This window comes from Erythranthe guttata, chromosome 4, assembly GCF_056151865.1.
Source record: "Erythranthe guttata isolate IM_541 chromosome 4, IM_541, whole genome shotgun sequence".
Lineage (NCBI taxonomy): Eukaryota > Viridiplantae > Streptophyta > Magnoliopsida > Lamiales > Phrymaceae > Erythranthe > Erythranthe guttata.
Window position 1 is genome coordinate 18,675,772 of NC_142536.1, and position 17,519 is coordinate 18,693,290.

Genomic DNA, 17,519 nt, shown 5'->3' on the forward strand with positions numbered 1-17,519 from the left:
AAAAATGCGCAGGCATGTGTCCTCAATTGTCGGAAACGAAACGTATTCGAAATGCGAATAAGTTAGGAAGTTGAAGTTTATGTGCTACTAAATAAGTGGAAATGCATCTTCAAAATTAGATTTCTATATCGCCTTTTTTTTGTTGCATTGACAAATATTCATTTGAAAAAAAGGATTTTATTGCAATAAATAGCCCTAATTTTAATAATTTAAAGAACATAACCAAAATTTGGTCAGTTCCAATTAAATAGGGCTCTCTCTCCAACTCTCTCTCTAGACCGAGTGCGCGCAGTGAACGTAGAGAGAGAGATAAAGTAGCCGCAGTGGAAGCAAAAGATTTCTGATGAGAATAATTGCTCCGACAACAATTCTCCATACTCATAGGCTGCTGCCCCTCTTCTTCTCCTCTCTCTCTCTACAATCTCCAGGTATTCTCTCTCTCTCTCTCTCTCTCTCTCTGACTATTTTAGTCAACTGTAATTTGGAACTGCCATTTCCAATTAAACGCTCTTGTATCTGAACGCCTTTTTCGATTTGGGGGTAAATGTTTTTTTTTCTTCTTTCAATTGTTTGAGTGTATACATTTCGTGCGTGTTTGTGTGAAGGGGTGCAGAAGTTGCAGTTTGTGAAGATATTGCAAAGTAGGAGGGAAATTGGAGGAACTTCTGCGAAGAGAATGGCTTGGAGTTTAGAGAAATGTGATGGGCAAAGTGTGGAATCTGCTACAATGGGTGCTGTGCACCCCGCCACAGAGGATTATGCTGACGAGGCAATCAAAGCTTTGAGGGCAGGGCAAGTGATTGCTGTGCCTACTGATACCCTCTACGGCTTTGCTTGTGATGCTTGGTCTCTCTCTCTCTCTCTCTCTCTCTCTCTCTCTCTCTCTCTCTCTCTCTCTCTCTCTCTCTCTCTCTCGCCCCCCCCACACACACACGCACATATGGCACCAAGCTCAATTCAATCTTATGGACTATGCATTTTAATTTCATTGTCTTCGTTGATGTTAAGAGAAGTTCGGCTATTTTAGTATTAACAGAATAAATAAATTGCAAATTGATTGAATGACGATATTCCACTTGATTATTCGATGAAGAAAAAGCCCTCTCGTTTTTCAAATGCATTTGTGATTGCTTAATTAAAAAAAAAAAAAAAAAAAAAAGAAGCTAAAATAGTTTCATTGTTCATGATATGAGCTACGGATTACAAAGGTAACTCAGTTTCGTTTCGCCTTTTCTTTTTTCCGTTTTTTTAATTCTGGCCTAGAGCAGCTCGATGGAGGCAGTTCATCGAATATACGAAATAAAAGGCCGTAAGTACACAAGCCCTCTTGCAATTTGCGTCGGCGACGTACACGACATACAACGCTTTGCTGTAACTGACCATTTGCCTCACGGACTGCTCGATTCTCTTCTTCCTGGACCCGTAACACTCGTCCTAACACGAGGTATGTAAACCCTAATGCCGTTTTCTTTTAATATTTTTTTATTACATGTTCTCTACTCTTCTTCGGTTAATCAACTTTTTTTTATTTCTTAGCGTGAATTTGGATATTTTGTAGGGGAGTCGAGTATTCTTGAGAAGTCGTTGAACCCTGGATTGGATAGTATAGGCGTTCGAGTGCCCGATTGTAATTTCATTAGGGCAGTTGCTCGTGGTTCGGGTAGTGCATTGGCCCTCACTAGTGCAAACCTTAGTGGTCAACGAAGCAGTGTAGATGTAAGAGATTTCGAAAATCTATGGCAGCACTGCGCGTACATCTACAACGATGGTGTTCTTCCATCCGGGCGTGCGGGGTCCACAGTAATCGATCTTACTAGTGTCGGAAAGTACAAGATTCTAAGGCCCGGAAGGTAAAATATCTAGTATCCTAAATCTTTTTTATTTATTTATTATTTTTTATAATATATGATTGTCATCTTGTGAAATTGTAGTTCCAAATCGAGAAAAAAAAATGAGGCTCGTTTATCGGGAAAATAGATTTTTTTTTTGTAACGGGGATGAAATTGTATTGTTTGCAGATTTTGTTCTATTATATTCTTGTCGAAAATAATATGTATAGAACTGCAAAAACATGTTTTTGCTTAATCTGATATTGGAGATGACATGGCATGTTCTGCGTTTCTTTTATTATTAAAAGACGATATTGCCCTTTTTCGTGTATTGGCAGTGCCGAGGAGGAGACAGTTGCGGTTCTTCAGAGATACGATCTGGTGGAAGATGGCAATGCCTCTTAACAAAGTTTGTCTGAGCTATTTCAAATCTGCTGCTTTCTTTTAGAGTACTCTTTAATGTGTACATTATTAGAATTTTAATTTTATTTTTATTTTATTTTAAATACTTGGATAGTTGAAGTGAAATATGTATGTTTACTGTTTAGCCCCTGCTTCATCCTCTTGAATGAGAAACATTCAAGGGTAGAATGGGACTACTTCCACGTATGCAGTTTAATTAAAAAAAACATGTTGTGCTTGTGAAATGAATGTATGCATTTTTTTAGTAACTTGAAATATTTTTATCCTTGTTTCGAATTTTTTGTTATTATTTTTATTAAATATAAAATTAGTATATAAATCACATTGGGGGACCAATGAAGGAACCTGCAACCAACCATATAATAACTTGCAAACCATACGAGAGCCAACTATATAGGTGCATTGGATAAGCCTACACTCTCGTATAATAGCTTGCAAACAATACGAAATACGTAAATCAGACTAAACTAACCATGTGTGACAAACTCGACCTAATGACCATTGACAACTGTATCCGAACTTGTATTTATTGACACAAGTCCACTTACTTCAACGGCTAGACTATTCCTTGTAGGACATGGGGCCAACTTAATGGTTACTATAATAAGTTGCCCTAATTTCAATTCCAAGCATTATTTAGTATACAAAATAATGTACAAAAATCAAGTTATTCGAGTTCGATTTATAACACCATGAATCCTATATTTTTTAGGAAATAAAAGGGAGAATTATAGGTTGCATCCCTCTAGTTTGCACCGATTTCGCATTTGGTCCTCCATGTTCACAAAAAATACATTTGGTCCCTCATGTTTTAATAATTTAACAATTTTGCTCATTGCCATTACTTTATCTTTACTTCGTCAGTTAAGACAGTCATGAACACACGCATGATTCTGTTAGTTTTAACGAAAAATTGATGAAAAGGGACTTAAAGTGTTGAATTTTTGAAACATTATGTGTTTTTTTATGAACATGAGGGTAAAATGTGAAATTAGTGCAAACTTGAGGGGTTAAAAAAAGTATGTTTCCCGAAATAAAACTAATAAAAAAGGATTTATAACTTAAATAGTAAGTACAACACGCTGCTCATGCTTTTGAAGCTGCTCTCTGTGTTCCTCACAAATACAGTTAGAGAGAGAGAGAGAGAGAGAGAGAGAGAAGCATCTCTCACAATAGAAGAGAAGCTTTTGTGATTTTATCACAACAGAAAAGATACTTGCAGAAGAAGGAAAGAATAACCGAAGAAACTCGACGAAAAAAAGCGGCTAAAAATCAACAAACAAGTTGGAAATGAAGATAATAAAAGTAAAATCGACGGCGAAGAAGAAGAGAATCGCCACTCACACCCACATTAAAGGCCTTGGCCTTGAGGTAATTTCTTCTGTTCGCCTCTGTAATTTTTTTTTTAATCCGCTTCAAGTTTTATTTTCCTTGATCGTGTTTTTAGTTGATATTCTAACCACTCTGCATTATGGAATTTCGATTTCATTTATTTTATTTTTTGAATTTTTTTTATGTGGTTCTGTGGGGGGTTTAAGGGTTAGGGTTTTGCCATTCTTCAATTTTCGCATTTTCCGATTTCTATGTGGCGCAAATGGCAAATTTATGGATGTAGTAGAAATGTAAGGGGGGCATATAAATGAAACATTGCATAATATCTGGTTGTACGTAGATGAAGAAATTTTGCTTTTATTAAATAGATTAGTTTTTGTTCTTGATTATTGCATTATTATACATAGGAAAATGGACACGCGAGACCTTTAGCTGATGGATTTGTGGGCCAGAAATCTGCAAGAGAAGCTGGCGGTCTTGTGGCTGAGATGGTTCGGCAAAAGAAGATGGCTGGGCGCGCCGTTCTGTTCGCCGGTCCATCCGGTACTGGAAAAACCGCTCTTGCTTTAGGAATTTCTAAAGAACTCGATCACAAGGTATATATATATATATATATATATATATATATATATATATATATATATATATATATATATATTAAGTGTTCGTTTGATGATCGTATAGAATTTGGAGCAAGAATTACATTAAACATTCACTTTGGTAAGAAGGGTCGAATCATTGTTTCATCTTATCTCATTTTCGTTACTAGTTTCTACGTTTTATTTGGAGAACCAATAATTGGACAAATACGCGACTGAGTGATCGATCCACTCTATTTGTAAGTAGTGGTTTTAAGGTTTTCTTGTGCCTTGTAAAATATGTAGGTTCCTTTTTGCGCCATGGTTGCATCAGAAGTGTACTCATCGGAAGTGAAAAAGACGGAAGTTCTAATGGAGAATTTTCGACGAGCTATTGGTATACGTCTTAAAGAGAAAAAGGAGGTTTATGAAGGAGAAGTAAGCAGCCACTCTACTATGAACTAATTTGTTACAAAAAATTCACTACAATTTTTTTTTTAAATATGGCTTCAGACTATGTTTCAGTTTCTTGTTACGATTACGTTTTTTACTGTTTATGTTACAGGTGACCGAATTATCTCCAGAAGAAACCGACAGTGTACCTGACATATATGGTAAAAGTACATGCCATGTTATAATCGAGTTAAAAACTGTAAAAGGGACGAAACAACTGAAGTTGGATCCATCCATATACGATGCTTTGATCAAAGAAAAGGTCCGTTTCTAAGAAACATATATCATTTCAAGTGAAGTCTTTTGTAATCTGAATTTATTCGAAAGGATTTTGCATGAACAGAAGAATTCGCCAATTTCTTAACAGCACTATTTCACCATGTTTCGTTTAATGTCACAAATTACAGGTGGCTGTGGGTGATGTTATATGCATCGAAATAAATAGCGGAGAAGTTAAAAGGTTGGGAAGGAGTGATGCTTTTGCTACCGAATTCGATCTCGAGAAGGAAGAATATGTTCGACTTCCTAAAGGACAGGTTCACAAAAAGAAAAAAATCATCGAGGTTCGATCCTAATTATTTCGAAAAAAATAATTTTTATTTTTAGTTAATATATAGTCTTCTTGCGTATATTTTAGTTCTTACTTATTGCAGTACGTGACACTGCATGATCTTGATGTTGAAAATGCACGGCCTGGAGGAGAACGAGATATTTTGTCCTTAATTGGCCAAATGATGAAGCCAAGGAAAACCGAAATTACTGACAAATTAAGACAGGAAGTAAATAAGGTATGGTCTGAATTGAAACATGTCATAGGACTTTGAACAAGTGTTTAAAGCAGTTTTGATTTATTTGGTTAACTGATTGCAGGTTATTAATGGGTATATAAATGAAGGTGTGGCTGAACTCGTCCCTGGTGTCTTGTTTATTGACGAGGTTTTTTTTTTTTTTTTTTTTCTTTTTCGTATATTTAACTTTAATCTTAAACTTTATGCTTGTATTATACGGTAACACTTTACGAATAACTCAGGTTCATATGCTGGATATGGAGTGCTTTTCTTACTTAAACCGTGCTTTGGAAAGTTCACTGTCCCCCATTGTGATTTTTGCCACAAATCGAGGAATTTGTAATGTCAGGTATCCAAATTCATCGATGTTTCTAAATCTAAGATTTTGATCAATTTTCTTGAAAATGCTGAATTTAATTATGTTTTATTTTTCCGGGGTATTTAACATTGCTTTTGCAGAGGAACCGAGATGGCTAGTCCACATGGTGTACCAGTTGACTGGTTGGACCGATTGGTTATTATAAAAACCGAAACCTATGGCCTCGCTGAAATGATTCAGGTGAAGACCTTGTTATTCTTACACAATTTATTTCGATTTAAAGTTCTTACAACCTCGAATATTCTTAGAAAATATGACGTCAATCTTTTTGCCAGATATTAGCAATCCGAGCACAGGTGGAGGGACTTAAAATTGACGAGGAAAGTCTGGCTTATCTTGGAGAGATTGGACAACGATCATCTTTGAGGTGATTTTTTTTTATTTTTTTATTTATTATTTATTTATTTATTTTTTATCTTTTTGTTTTTCGTTAATTTTTTTCTCTCAGGCATGCGGTTCAGCTGTTATCTCCTGCAAGCATAATTGCAAAAATGAGCGGTCGTGATAATATTTGCAAGGTGATTAAATTGATCGTTTTGATTTAATTTTTTCGGTGATTCTTTTTAGGAGAAAAATAAAATAATTTTTTTTTTTTAAATTAAACTTGTTGTACCTTTATACAGGCGGATATTGAAGAAGTGAATTCCCTATATCTGGATGCTAAATCTTCAGCAAAGCTTCTTCAAAAGCAGAAAGATAGATACATATCGTGATGAATTTTTTGGCTGAATTGGATTTACACGTAAGTTGTTCGATCTTGGGGCTTCTTTTGAAACGATTCGAACGTTGATCGAAATGTGAATTTGTATTTTTGTTTCCCTCTAAATCGAAGGATATTATTCGAAGCTTTCTGTGGAAATCACCAATTGTTGATAGAAGTGTGTTTTCTTCCATTCAGCTCTGTAAATTTTAGGCCACTGTCAATTAAATCAAAGCTTTTACAGTGATGGCTACTGCTTCTACGCTGAATTTAAGTCTTTTTCGGGGGCTTTTCTAATGTATTATGTCTCCGTAAAATTTGAAAATTTCGGTAACGAAATATTAAATACAGATAAACGTCTGTAAAAAATTAATACAGTCTGGAGTGGTGAAATTCTATTAATTTAGGGAAGTAGATGAGTTAATTATTTAACACGTTCTCATTGAGTCGGGACCGAAAGAAATTATTATTTAAGCGAAGTTATTAATTTATCGATGTTCTATTATAAGTCTCTTTTTCAATCAATTGACATCTTTATCTACCAAACAAAGCCTAAAAGAAATACTCACTACTGTTATAAACTTTGCTTAAATTTTAATGTCATTTTGTTAGAAATAATTAAATAAACTTTCGTTTTCCCGCTCAAAAACAAGTGGAGGTGGTAAAAACCACGCAAGCTCATTTCTTATATTTTATTTTTTATTTTTTATTTTTTATTTTTGTTGTTATATATATAGAGTGGTGTGAGGTCGTTCAAATCAAACACGCTGCAAATTCTGTAGAGAGAGAAAAAAAGTAGAAGAGATGGAAATCGCTGAAGATGGATCCGCCACCACGATGACCACGGCGGTTCCGGTGAAGGAAAAACACAAAAAGCTTAAAAAGCTTACAATCGACGATTACCTCGATTTCATTGACGGCCGCACTCACCACCACCATCTCACCGTCCCCCAACTTTTACAGGTCAATTCATCGCCTCTGTTCCCCAATATATATATATCTGATTTGATTTTTTACGACAATTTAATATTTCAAAACTTGGTGCTAAATAAATCGATTCGTCGTTTTTGTTTTTCTTTTTGCAGATCCTTTCCATGCATGGTTACATCAAGAGCAGCGCTCAAAAGGCATACAGATTTCTGTGCTCAAATTGAGATCTACTGTTTAATTTCTGTTAATTATGATTTATGATTTTTCCTTGGGTATTTTTGATTGACGATAAGCAATTTTATAATTCAGAGCGTTTTGATCGATATGATAACAACAATGGAACTGATGGATCTCCACCGCTCGACGCTGCTGGACGGCGCCGTATCAGGTGGTGATGATGCCGCCTTCACAATGGAGGAAGCGATCAAGGACCTCAAAGATCTCGACTGGCTGGAGTGCCACGTCACATCTCTCCTTACCCATGGCGGCGGCGTCGCTTCAGGGAATAAGGCTGCTGAGGTTGCAATTGATGATGGTGCTGTTTCCGCCGGTACAACTGTTGCTGCAGGTAGTACCACCGTTTCATTGGAGCGGAAAATAACCAAAACACTAGGAAGGAAGAGGAAGAAGGCGAGTGAAGTTGCCGTTGATGATTCTGCTGTTTCCGCCGGTACAATTGTTGCTGCAGAAGGTACCACCGTTTCAGTGAAGCCGAAAAAATCCAAAACGAAGAAGGCGAATGAAGTTGCCGTTCATGATTCTGCTGTTTCCGCCGGTACAACTGTTGCTGCGGAAGGTACCACCGTTGCAGTGAAGCCGAAAAAATCCAAATCGTTAGGGAAGAAGGCGAGCGAAGCTGCCGTTAATGATTCAATTGTTTCCGATGGTACAACTATTGATGCGGGAAGTACCACCTTTACAGCACCCAAAACCTTGGGGAAGAAGGCGAGTGAAGCTGCCGCTAATGATTCTGCTGTTTCCGATGGTACTACTGTTGATGCGGGACGTACAACCGAGACTTTGGTTTCAGTGATGCGGAAAAGATCCAAAGGGCTAGGAATGAAGACGATTCACGTTGGTGCTGGTACTACTGTTACTGCGGGAGGTACCACTGAGACTTAAAGCAGTTTGTTTTTACTTTTTACAGTTATTAAGGTTTAGGATTTTAATTACTTCTTTCTTAGTTCTTAATATTTTTTAATTCGTGCCAGAATTTGAATTTTATTGAAAAACCAAAATAGTATCTATTTTCATAAATACTGAAATAGTAGAAAATAAAGCTTATTTTGTGCAACATAAAAATATCTTGAAAATATATTTCTTATAATTGATTTTGTTCAGAGTATTTTGTGCGGTCTATTTATCGTCTTTAATTGCTATTGAATATTCATAGTACATACTACATAGTTGTAACTTGTGAAGGTTGTATGTAACAAGTGCAGGTACTAATCTTCATCTACAAACTTTACTGAATTAAATGATATTTTTATTTTTTTTATTTTATTTTTTTTTTTTATTTTTTTTTTTTTTTTTTTTTTTTTTAATTGTATGAAGGAGTATGAAAAAGCAAATATTGTTATCGAAAAAGTCAATTCACCGACTGTCCAATGTTAGTTAAGCTTAGAGGGGTCTGGAAGAGCCAAACTCGAGTTCATTTTGTCGAGCTTAAGCTCTTCGAGTATTTTGTTTTTTGGTTCAAGCTCTAGCTCACTTTGGTTTTTTTATTTTATTTATCTACTATTAATAAAAATTATTTATATTTTTCACAAGGCAGCTCGTGAGCTCGTGAATAAAGAAAATACCCGAGCTCAACTCTTCAGAAAGCTCGAACTCAAAAAATTTCTGTTCGAACTTTCGAGTACCTTACTTCTTATGATCCAACCATACACTTGAATTTTCATTAATCATTTAATTTTATATTATCTAATCTTGTTAGGCCAAAAAATCTAAAAGTAACACAAAAAAAAAAAAAAAAAAAAAAAAAAAAAAAAAAAAAAAACCAAATATGAAATATGTTCACAAGAACTATACATGTTACTCTCAGCTCAGCTCATCCACAACGCATAGTGAAAACATTTATTCTGTTTACCAACCAAACTATATGGTGTGAGGACCACATGTATCTAACCACAATTAACGCCACCAATTACACAAACCTCCACCCTGTAACACAACAACGTGCTACTTTGTCCCCATTCATTTTCTTTTACGCGTTGACACATCATTCAGTTATTTTATTTAATAAATATTAAATTCTTTCTCGAAATTAAAATCTAAATTGAACAAACAAAACAAACATAGAATTGATCCATCAAATCAACATTCAACAAACTAATATTTATATTTATATAAATAATTAAAATTCATAATCATGACAAGTGTACATAATTAACCATTAAACATGTAATTAGCATGAATCAGATGTTCTGAAACAAAGTTTTTAGAACAAATTAAATGTATGAATGTATGATGAATTATGTGTTGTACAGTGATGAATTTAATGAAGCGAAACAAACAACACGCTTATTTGACTGAGAGCACCAGTGAAAGAATCAAAACCAAAAATCAACTCACCTCCATCAAATCTGGCAATTGAATCTAAGATGAATTCGTAACCGGAATAACAAAAAAATCAACCACTCTGTGTGTAAATTGTGATAGTGTAATACTACTGAAAATGCTGATTTTGCTTCTACAGAAACTCTCTCCTGGCGGCGTTGCCGTACTGCGAGCGGCGGATGTTCAGCTGCCTCTTCTTGTACACCAGCACGCCGAGTCCTGCGAGGCACGCCGCGCCGATGACTCCGAATGCGATGCCGGCCTTTTTCCCGCCGCTCATGCCGCCGTCGTCGGAGTCATCCTTGGTGTCCAAATCGCCGGCATTGGGCTTATCGTTGCGCGTGACGCCTCCAGGCACAACCGGCGCCGGAGATGGAGATTTTTTGGGGTCGGACGAAGGAGGCGGAGAAGGAGAAGGAGAAGGAGAAGGCGTGTCTGGATCGGGATCTGACGTAGGAGGCGCCGGTGGAGAATTGTCGAGTGCAGGGGAAGGCGATGGAATCTCCGGGGGCGGCGGCGGGGAGTTGGAATCCGGCGGAAGTTGTGTCGGCGAAGAAGGTGAAGGCGACGGCGAATCTGCGGCGAAGGTAGGGTTTGCGATGAGGAGGAAAGCGAAGAAGAGAGTTGCAGGGAGAGAATGAAGAAGTGAAGCCATTTGTAGAGAGAGAAAGCTAGAGAGAGAGAGAGAGATCTGAGAAGCGTGATAGGGGTTTTGAGGAAGTTAATATTGGAGATTTGAATGAGATTAGTTTAATGATAAAACGGAATTAAGAGAGTGATTAATTGGGGTTTGCAGAGAAGGAAGGAAGGGGTGTGACTTGTGAGAATAAATACAAGTTTTTTTTTTTTTTGTTTAAAGGCGGTGCCGTGTATATAGAGAGAGAAAGAGGAGAGAGAAGATTAGAGAGTGGGAAACGGATTTGATTTCAATTGAAGGAAAGTGGAATACCATTTTTTTTTTTGAATCTTAATTCTTAAGTTTTTTATTTTATTTTTTTAATCATGCATTTCTTTTTTAAATGTTGATATAGGTCAATATTATTTTATTATTTTACTTGATGCTTTGTATGGAGACATCGATTTTTACGGTTTTTTTTTTTTTTTTATCGAAATTGAAGTATGTGTGAGAATATTTTGATTTTCAATTGAATTTTAATTATCTAAGAATTTTTATTTTTCTTAAATAATTGTTTTCTCCAAAAATTACATTTATAATATCAATTTCAGAATTCAAAAAATGTAGTAGTCGCGTCCCACTCGCATGGGGAGTTATTCCCCCTAATGGCAACTACAAAATGTCTAAGATCAGACGTGTCGGTTCATTTTTTTAAGGGCTAAATTTGATTTGGTGTACCATAAATTCATTTTTTTTTAAATAGTTTAATTGGATGGGTAGAATTACATCCATGCCCTCATAATACAATTTATTTGGCATTTTGCCCCCATCTAAAATCAAAAGATAAATTGAATCCGAGTTCTTATAAATAATTGTAACGTCACAACTATTTAAAATGGTGGCCTACTTGATGGAGCAAGAGTGATTGTATTATTCGACATAGATTTATGAATTGAATCTTAGAAATCATTATTTTTCTAAAATTAAGAATATAAAAAGGAAATTAAATAGTAAAAATAGAAAATACCCATCCTGCCATACACTAGTAATGAGGAATTAGATGTTACACATAGTTATGTAGACCGAATGAATTTGAGCTGTATATTTGATTAAACAACTACTCACTAAGCACACATACACACATATACATGGTTGTGTGTGTAATTATGTATAGATCTTCGGTTGAAATCCATCAAGTGTAAATAATCAGGTGTCACATCTAATTTCCCGTAATCTTGGGTCATCCAAAAATAAGCAAGACTAAAAATGATAGTATTATGGAAAGAAATATATGTTATATTATGAGTTAATCAGGATGTTAATCAAAAAAGTTGATACAAAGACAAAATTAGATAACTTAGATTCTCTTCATATATATATTATCCGTTTCTTGTATCTCTGTCTCAGTACCTGTAAGTAGGAATCTGCCTATAGATTCACAGAAAGAGCAATTTGCAGTAATACAAATCACCTTCATAGCTCATCTTTCACATCATTAGTGGATGTCTTAGTTACTTCTTCTTCTTCGGCTTTAGAATCCGAACCTGGTTTTTGAAGCTTAAAAGGGATCGAAGCATGTTTCTTGATGAACTTGTAGAATGCCACTACTGTTCGGTCAGTATCGACCAAAATCTGCCATTTAATTCAAAGTGTCATCTAATCGTACTTTACATACAGAGTATAATGCATGTATCTATTATGAGTTTGAAACATGACTTACGGGATCGACGCTCTTTTTTCCCGCTGGGAAGAAGAGAATTGTGGGAAACCCATCAGCCTGCAGGCAGAAATTTTTTCTTCACCATCAATCACATTTTTTTTTGAAACATTAATAATTTCGATTTCAAATTCAAGATTTTTTAAATTGAAAATACCTTGGCTTTGGGGTGTTCGTTTGTGGTTCCGTCCATTTTGGCTATAACGAGAGATTCAACGCCGCGCAAGTGCTTGGCAAGCTTGTTGTATGTTGGTTCGAGGGATTGGCAATGGCCACACCATGGTGCGTATAGCTAAAATAGTATGTATGCAGATTTTAAATTAGAATTTGGCCATTGAAGAACATTTAACAATGCAATTTTTTCACAATGGTTACCTCGAGAAGAACGTCTTTAGACTCGTCCAAAACAATATCATCAAAATTATTTCCAACGATTATTTTGACATCCCCATCGTTCTGCAACAGTAAATATTTAAAGAGGATGTTGATTAGCATATTAAGTGAGGTAAGTAATCAGATTGGAAATTGGAATTAGATTACAACTCACATTCTCGGGAATTGGATCTGATTTATAGAAAGGTTTGAGCTTGTCTTCCACGAAAGCCTTCCCAAATGCCTGATCCGAAATAAAACAATGAAATTCAACCCAAAGACATTAGGGTTAACGAATACACAAGATCAAAAAAGCAGAAGAAGAAGAAGAAGAAGAAGAAGAAGAAGCTTTTAACCAAAGAAAACAATGTAGTGAAATTCAACCTTGATTTTCTCAAGTGTAACTTCACCGTCGAGTATATATTTCTTAGTATCATCATTTCCTGCATAGCCCAAAACCTACAAGAGAATTCAACAGATTGACAATTGCTCGAGTTATAGAATTGCATCTTTGTAGGAAAGAGCTATTGCATATAGGAAATGAGGTAACTTATCAAAAATGTTAAAGAAGGTTACCTTTATAGCATCTCCAGCGATTCCAAAATAATCTGCCACTGGCTTTCCAACTTCTTCATTGTCGATATCCACGTATACAAATATAAGCTGCATCAGTTTGAAGTAGGGAGTTATTTGATATTATTAATGAAAATATAATGTCAAAAATACTATAGAGCCACAGCAAAAGCCTGATCCTGGCTAAAAGATAGAAATTAGATTAGAAAAAGTTTTGGTTGTGTAGAAAGATTTTAACTTAGAAATAGCATTCCTATTATAATTGCTAAATATCTTATAGCACTGTTACAAGTGCTAAGTATCTTAAAGGTCATGAAAGTAAGAAATAGTTTTTCACATATCCATCAGCCTCAACTTCTAGAAATTGTGGATCAGTGTGTGGTAGACATAAAATATATGGAGGTCTGACGTATAGTGATAAATTAGTTCAAATCGGCAAAATTCAAGGTAAAATGAAGTTTGCCAAGCCTAAGTAAATAATTTGACGTTCCTAATTCATTTTCAAGTCCAAGCAACTGTCCTTTGCAACGACGCAAGAATATTAAATAGCAAGTTGACAGTAGTACCTTTCCCTTGAAAAGCTTTGCAGCTTCTTGAAATATTGGAAAGACCTCTTGTGAATCATTTGATGCGGCAAAGAGTAAAAGCTACGAACAAAAAGGAGTTCAGAATTACAACAATGAACATTACACATACTTATTTTGTGAAGATAAGGAAAGAAAGGTTTTGTTAAGGACGGGTCGTATAACAATGTCTATTTAGAAAACATTATGGAGTTACTGACCTGCTTTTTAATAGGGTTCTCAAATATCAGTGATGCACTTTCTTGGGTAAAAGTGGTCACTAAAGGAAGCTTGTTGGCAGAAACAAACTGAGCTATTACAGACTTTTTGAACTCTCCATCTGAACAAGAATTAAGATGATGAATTTTAGTAAGATATGGACAAGCAGATGGCTTAAAACAGTATGCAGTCGGTACTAACCAAAATGGGCCACTTTCTCTGCCTCTTTCTTTAGCAAGACCAAAGCAGGGCGTTTCGCATTAGCTTCCAAGTGAAACATCTTCGCCACATTGGGATTTGCAGTTTGGTAAAAGTTAACATCATCGTCAAGCTTTGATGCAGCAGCAAACTCTTCACTCTCGGGCCCCTATCATAGTTAAAACTTAAGTGAGGGTGGAAAATGATTTCCTTTATCTTTAACATTAATCTGATAGTCTTTTTTTTCTCCAAAAGGTTCGTATTAGCTTGAAAGAACTGAACAGTGTATAAAGCTTATATTAACAAATACTATGCACTGTCCTCGTAAAATGAAAAATTTAAACTATGTAAGCATGAACGAAGACAAACTTATATTTGTCACCATGACAAAAAAAAAATGATAAATGTGGTAAAAGAAGGCAAAGTAAGTGCTAGCTTACCACCAAAGAGTTGAGGAAGCCCAAAACAACCTTATCCTCAGACGTTAATATACTCTCTGCATCCTCTGTCGTTGTTATGTTAGATATACCAGGTCCAGTTTTCTTCTTAATCCATGTAACAATAGCGTCCCTGTATTGAAATCAACTCTTCTTTTAACTTCGACGAAGAACAAGAAATCCAACAAAAAAAAAAATTCAACTGCCAACAATGAAATATCATCATGTAGCCAATAGCATTGTGCAAATATTTTTTTGGAAGTTCTGCATAACTTGACTAGAACAGCTACAGATCCAGATATGATAATAAATGAAAAGAGAAAGAAGAGATTCAGCAATGCCCCAGAATGGGATTTTATGTACAAGCAACCGAGCATTTAGACAACATATTTTACAGACGGTGTGTCATCTTGATATGCTACTGAAAGAAATGAAGTTCAACAGGTCTACTGTAAATCATCTGTGCCCACCTCATACTAAGAAATGAACAGAACTAACCCAATGCATGCCAAAAGCAACTGAAGGCTAAATTTCTCTTGATATAGGTTTTATCTAATTCTGACCCCAATGGTTTATTTGAGGCTGCAGAACCTTAAGAATTTTGAATATTTGTAATATTAATTAATATTTACGAGCCTGAACCCAAATTGTCCAAAAACACTTCAAACTTAAAAGTTAAAACAGTCACTCCAGGAAGCATCAAGACATATTCATACATACATAAGTTTTTCTTTTACTTTTTTCTTACTTGGTAACAATGTATGTCCATAAACAAGTGTTTGGCATAGACAACCCGTGTACTAGAAATCACCAAAAGGAAAGAATCCAACAAATAGGTAAATAAAGAGAGAATCTGAGATGAGAAATTGACAACTCATCGGGCCACAACGTTATCTGATTTCATCAACGAGAAGAAACATTGTGAAGTTGACTTTTTCACCTCAACTCAATTAGATCATGCATTTGACACCACGGAGTGAGGCTCGTTAAAGTAGGTATGTATGTACTGATATATTCCTAGGGACTAAATCTCATATTTGCAAAATCAAGAAAAAAAGAATACGCTCTTCATATCCTCTCTATTTTCCGATATAGACTGAACTCCATTGTGAGCAGAACGGTGTTAAAATTTGAAATTCCTAAACTTCCAAATTCTACTTACTATTCAAATCAATTTTGCAAAAATTCTACCAACTTATGTAACACCTAGGATTTAATTCTTCGGAAGCTTCATATTGTGGGGAACCAACAATATATGCATATAGGGAAGGCTATCAACATTTAAGAACAAGTCAAGTGGTGTAGGAGGCCGACCATTTTATTTCACATAATTTATGCTTATCAATAATTACAAATTATATTGTCAAGTGATCTACATTTTCTCAAAAGTTTTTTTCACTAAATCCAAAAAATATCACCACACAAATTCCTAACTTAGGTTTTTAATCATCAAATAGCGCACATAGTTATGCACATAAACAAGTTTCTAGAGAGAGAGATCCACTAGTTGAACCATAAAACTGAAAGAAGAAAAAACTCACTTGGTCCGTTGACCAGTGTAAGGTCTGTGCACCCCATCAACAAAGAAGAACAGAGTAGGAAACCCCTGAACTTCATACTTCTCCGTCAGATCATTCTCCTCCGTGGCTTCCACCTTGGCGAGCTTCACATTCTCCGCCCTCAACTCGGTGGCAGCCGCTGCGTACTCCGGCGCCAGTGCCTTGCAGTGCCCGCACCACGGCGCGTAAAATTCCACCATGACATACTTATTCTCATCGACGAAATCACTGAAATTACCACCAGTCAATACGACGACGTCCTTCTCGTCAAAATTGGCGGCATCACCTTCCTCCTCGTCTTGGTGATTGAAATCCGAGGGAACCTCGAAGTCATCGAATTCCTCTTCTTCGTTGTCAGAGTATTCGGCGTCGGAGTGGTGGTGGTGGTGGTCGTCGCCGGATGCGGCGTCGGCGGACTCGGGTTCCTCGAGGAAGCTGAGATCCTCGTCGTCGTCATCGGCGGCGGGGGATGAGAGAATGGGCGTGGAGAGGAGAGAGAAGAGGAGGAGAGAGGCGAGTGTGATGTGGAGAATCAGTCGAGTCGCCATTTCTATGACTCGGATCGGAGTTGGGGTTTTGACTGAGATCTGACGGATACACTTTCGATTTTGTTATGTTGAAGATGGAAGCTCTAAACGGTGTCGTTTTTATATGTCCGTTTTCCATATTTTCAGATCTATATAGTGATCCATGGAAATTGGAATTAATTTTTTATTTCTTTTTTTTTTTAGCTTAAAACAATATTTTTTTGTTGGAATTAATAACAATTGGTTAACAATTTGTAGTAATAATTAACTGATAGTTAATGAATAAATCTGTTTATAATTTTTGTATTTGTTAATGTAAAAAATATATTTATTTTACTAATACATATTAAAATATATATATATCTAATCTCTCTCACACTCGAATTGGATGCGGGGTGTGATTTTCCACGTCCAACTTAGACATATTTGTTAGGTTTCGGGACTTGGGTGGGTGAGCTCGCAAGTTCTAGAGAGAGAAAGTAATATTTTGAACAAAAAGGTATTCGTGAAAATTAGATCTCATGAAACTTTATACAATTTTATATCACGTGATTAGTTCGAGTTCGTATGATTATAATTATGATTATCATTATGCTTATACACACTTCTTTGCTTCTCATTTCTGATTCAACATGTTGAAATTCATTATTCATTTAATAAATTAGATGGACAGTGAGATCATGTGGACTTGTGTAAAAAGGATTTGGGCCCGGAGAGTGGTAATTGTGTTTTTTTATACTTGCACCAAAAGGCGAAATCCCTCGCCC

General features: G+C 35.9%; 5 protein-coding genes across 6 annotated transcripts; 3 read left to right on the forward strand and 2 right to left on the reverse strand.

The window, feature by feature from the left end:
- Positions 1-214: 214 nt before the first annotated feature.
- Positions 215-2,500, forward strand: LOC105949198 (DHBP synthase RibB-like alpha/beta domain-containing protein). Of its 2 annotated transcripts, none has more exons than XM_012972488.2 (5): positions 215-428; positions 606-846; positions 1,269-1,444; positions 1,559-1,850; positions 2,168-2,500. In XM_012972488.2, the coding sequence occupies exons 1-5, from the start codon at positions 344-346 to the stop codon at positions 2,232-2,234; spliced, it is 861 nt and encodes a 286-aa protein (XP_012827942.1). In that variant the 5' UTR covers positions 215-343; the 3' UTR covers positions 2,235-2,500. The 2 variants fall into 2 exon arrangements, with proteins under 2 accessions (XP_012827942.1, XP_012827943.1); XM_012972489.2 differs by having other exon boundaries at positions 219-428; positions 614-846.
- Positions 2,501-3,324: 824 nt separating this feature from the next.
- Positions 3,325-6,729, forward strand: LOC105949122 (ruvB-like protein 1). Its single transcript, XM_012972398.2, has 12 exons — positions 3,325-3,623; positions 3,992-4,180; positions 4,469-4,600; positions 4,728-4,877; positions 5,023-5,178; positions 5,269-5,403; positions 5,486-5,551; positions 5,646-5,752; positions 5,863-5,962; positions 6,058-6,149; positions 6,231-6,300; positions 6,406-6,729. Exons 1-12 carry the CDS (start codon positions 3,543-3,545, stop codon positions 6,493-6,495), a joined length of 1,368 nt encoding a protein of 455 aa, XP_012827852.1. The 5' UTR covers positions 3,325-3,542; the 3' UTR covers positions 6,496-6,729.
- A 511-nt stretch (positions 6,730-7,240) lies between these two features.
- On the forward strand, positions 7,241-8,755 carry LOC105949123 (uncharacterized). The gene is made up of 3 exons (XM_012972399.2): positions 7,241-7,445; positions 7,568-7,609; positions 7,722-8,755. The coding sequence occupies exons 1-3, from the start codon at positions 7,287-7,289 to the stop codon at positions 8,532-8,534; spliced, it is 1,014 nt and encodes a 337-aa protein (XP_012827853.1). The 5' UTR covers positions 7,241-7,286; the 3' UTR covers positions 8,535-8,755.
- A 1,042-nt stretch (positions 8,756-9,797) lies between these two features.
- On the reverse strand, positions 9,798-10,923 carry LOC105949124 (uncharacterized). The gene has a single exon (XM_012972401.2). It carries the CDS (start codon positions 10,624-10,626, stop codon positions 10,105-10,107), a length of 522 nt encoding a protein of 173 aa, XP_012827855.2. The 5' UTR covers positions 10,627-10,923; the 3' UTR covers positions 9,798-10,104.
- Positions 10,924-11,862: 939 nt separating this feature from the next.
- Positions 11,863-17,151, reverse strand: PDIL1-4 (PDI-like 1-4). The gene is made up of 12 exons (XM_088817204.1): positions 16,208-17,151; positions 14,670-14,799; positions 14,233-14,398; positions 14,034-14,152; positions 13,816-13,896; positions 13,253-13,339; positions 13,061-13,135; positions 12,852-12,920; positions 12,680-12,760; positions 12,462-12,596; positions 12,308-12,364; positions 11,863-12,219 (listed from the first exon to the last, which is right to left on the reverse strand). Exons 1-12 carry the CDS (start codon positions 16,771-16,773, stop codon positions 12,061-12,063), a joined length of 1,725 nt encoding a protein of 574 aa, XP_088673330.1. The 5' UTR covers positions 16,774-17,151; the 3' UTR covers positions 11,863-12,060.
- Between the last annotated feature and the right edge of the window lie 368 nt (positions 17,152-17,519).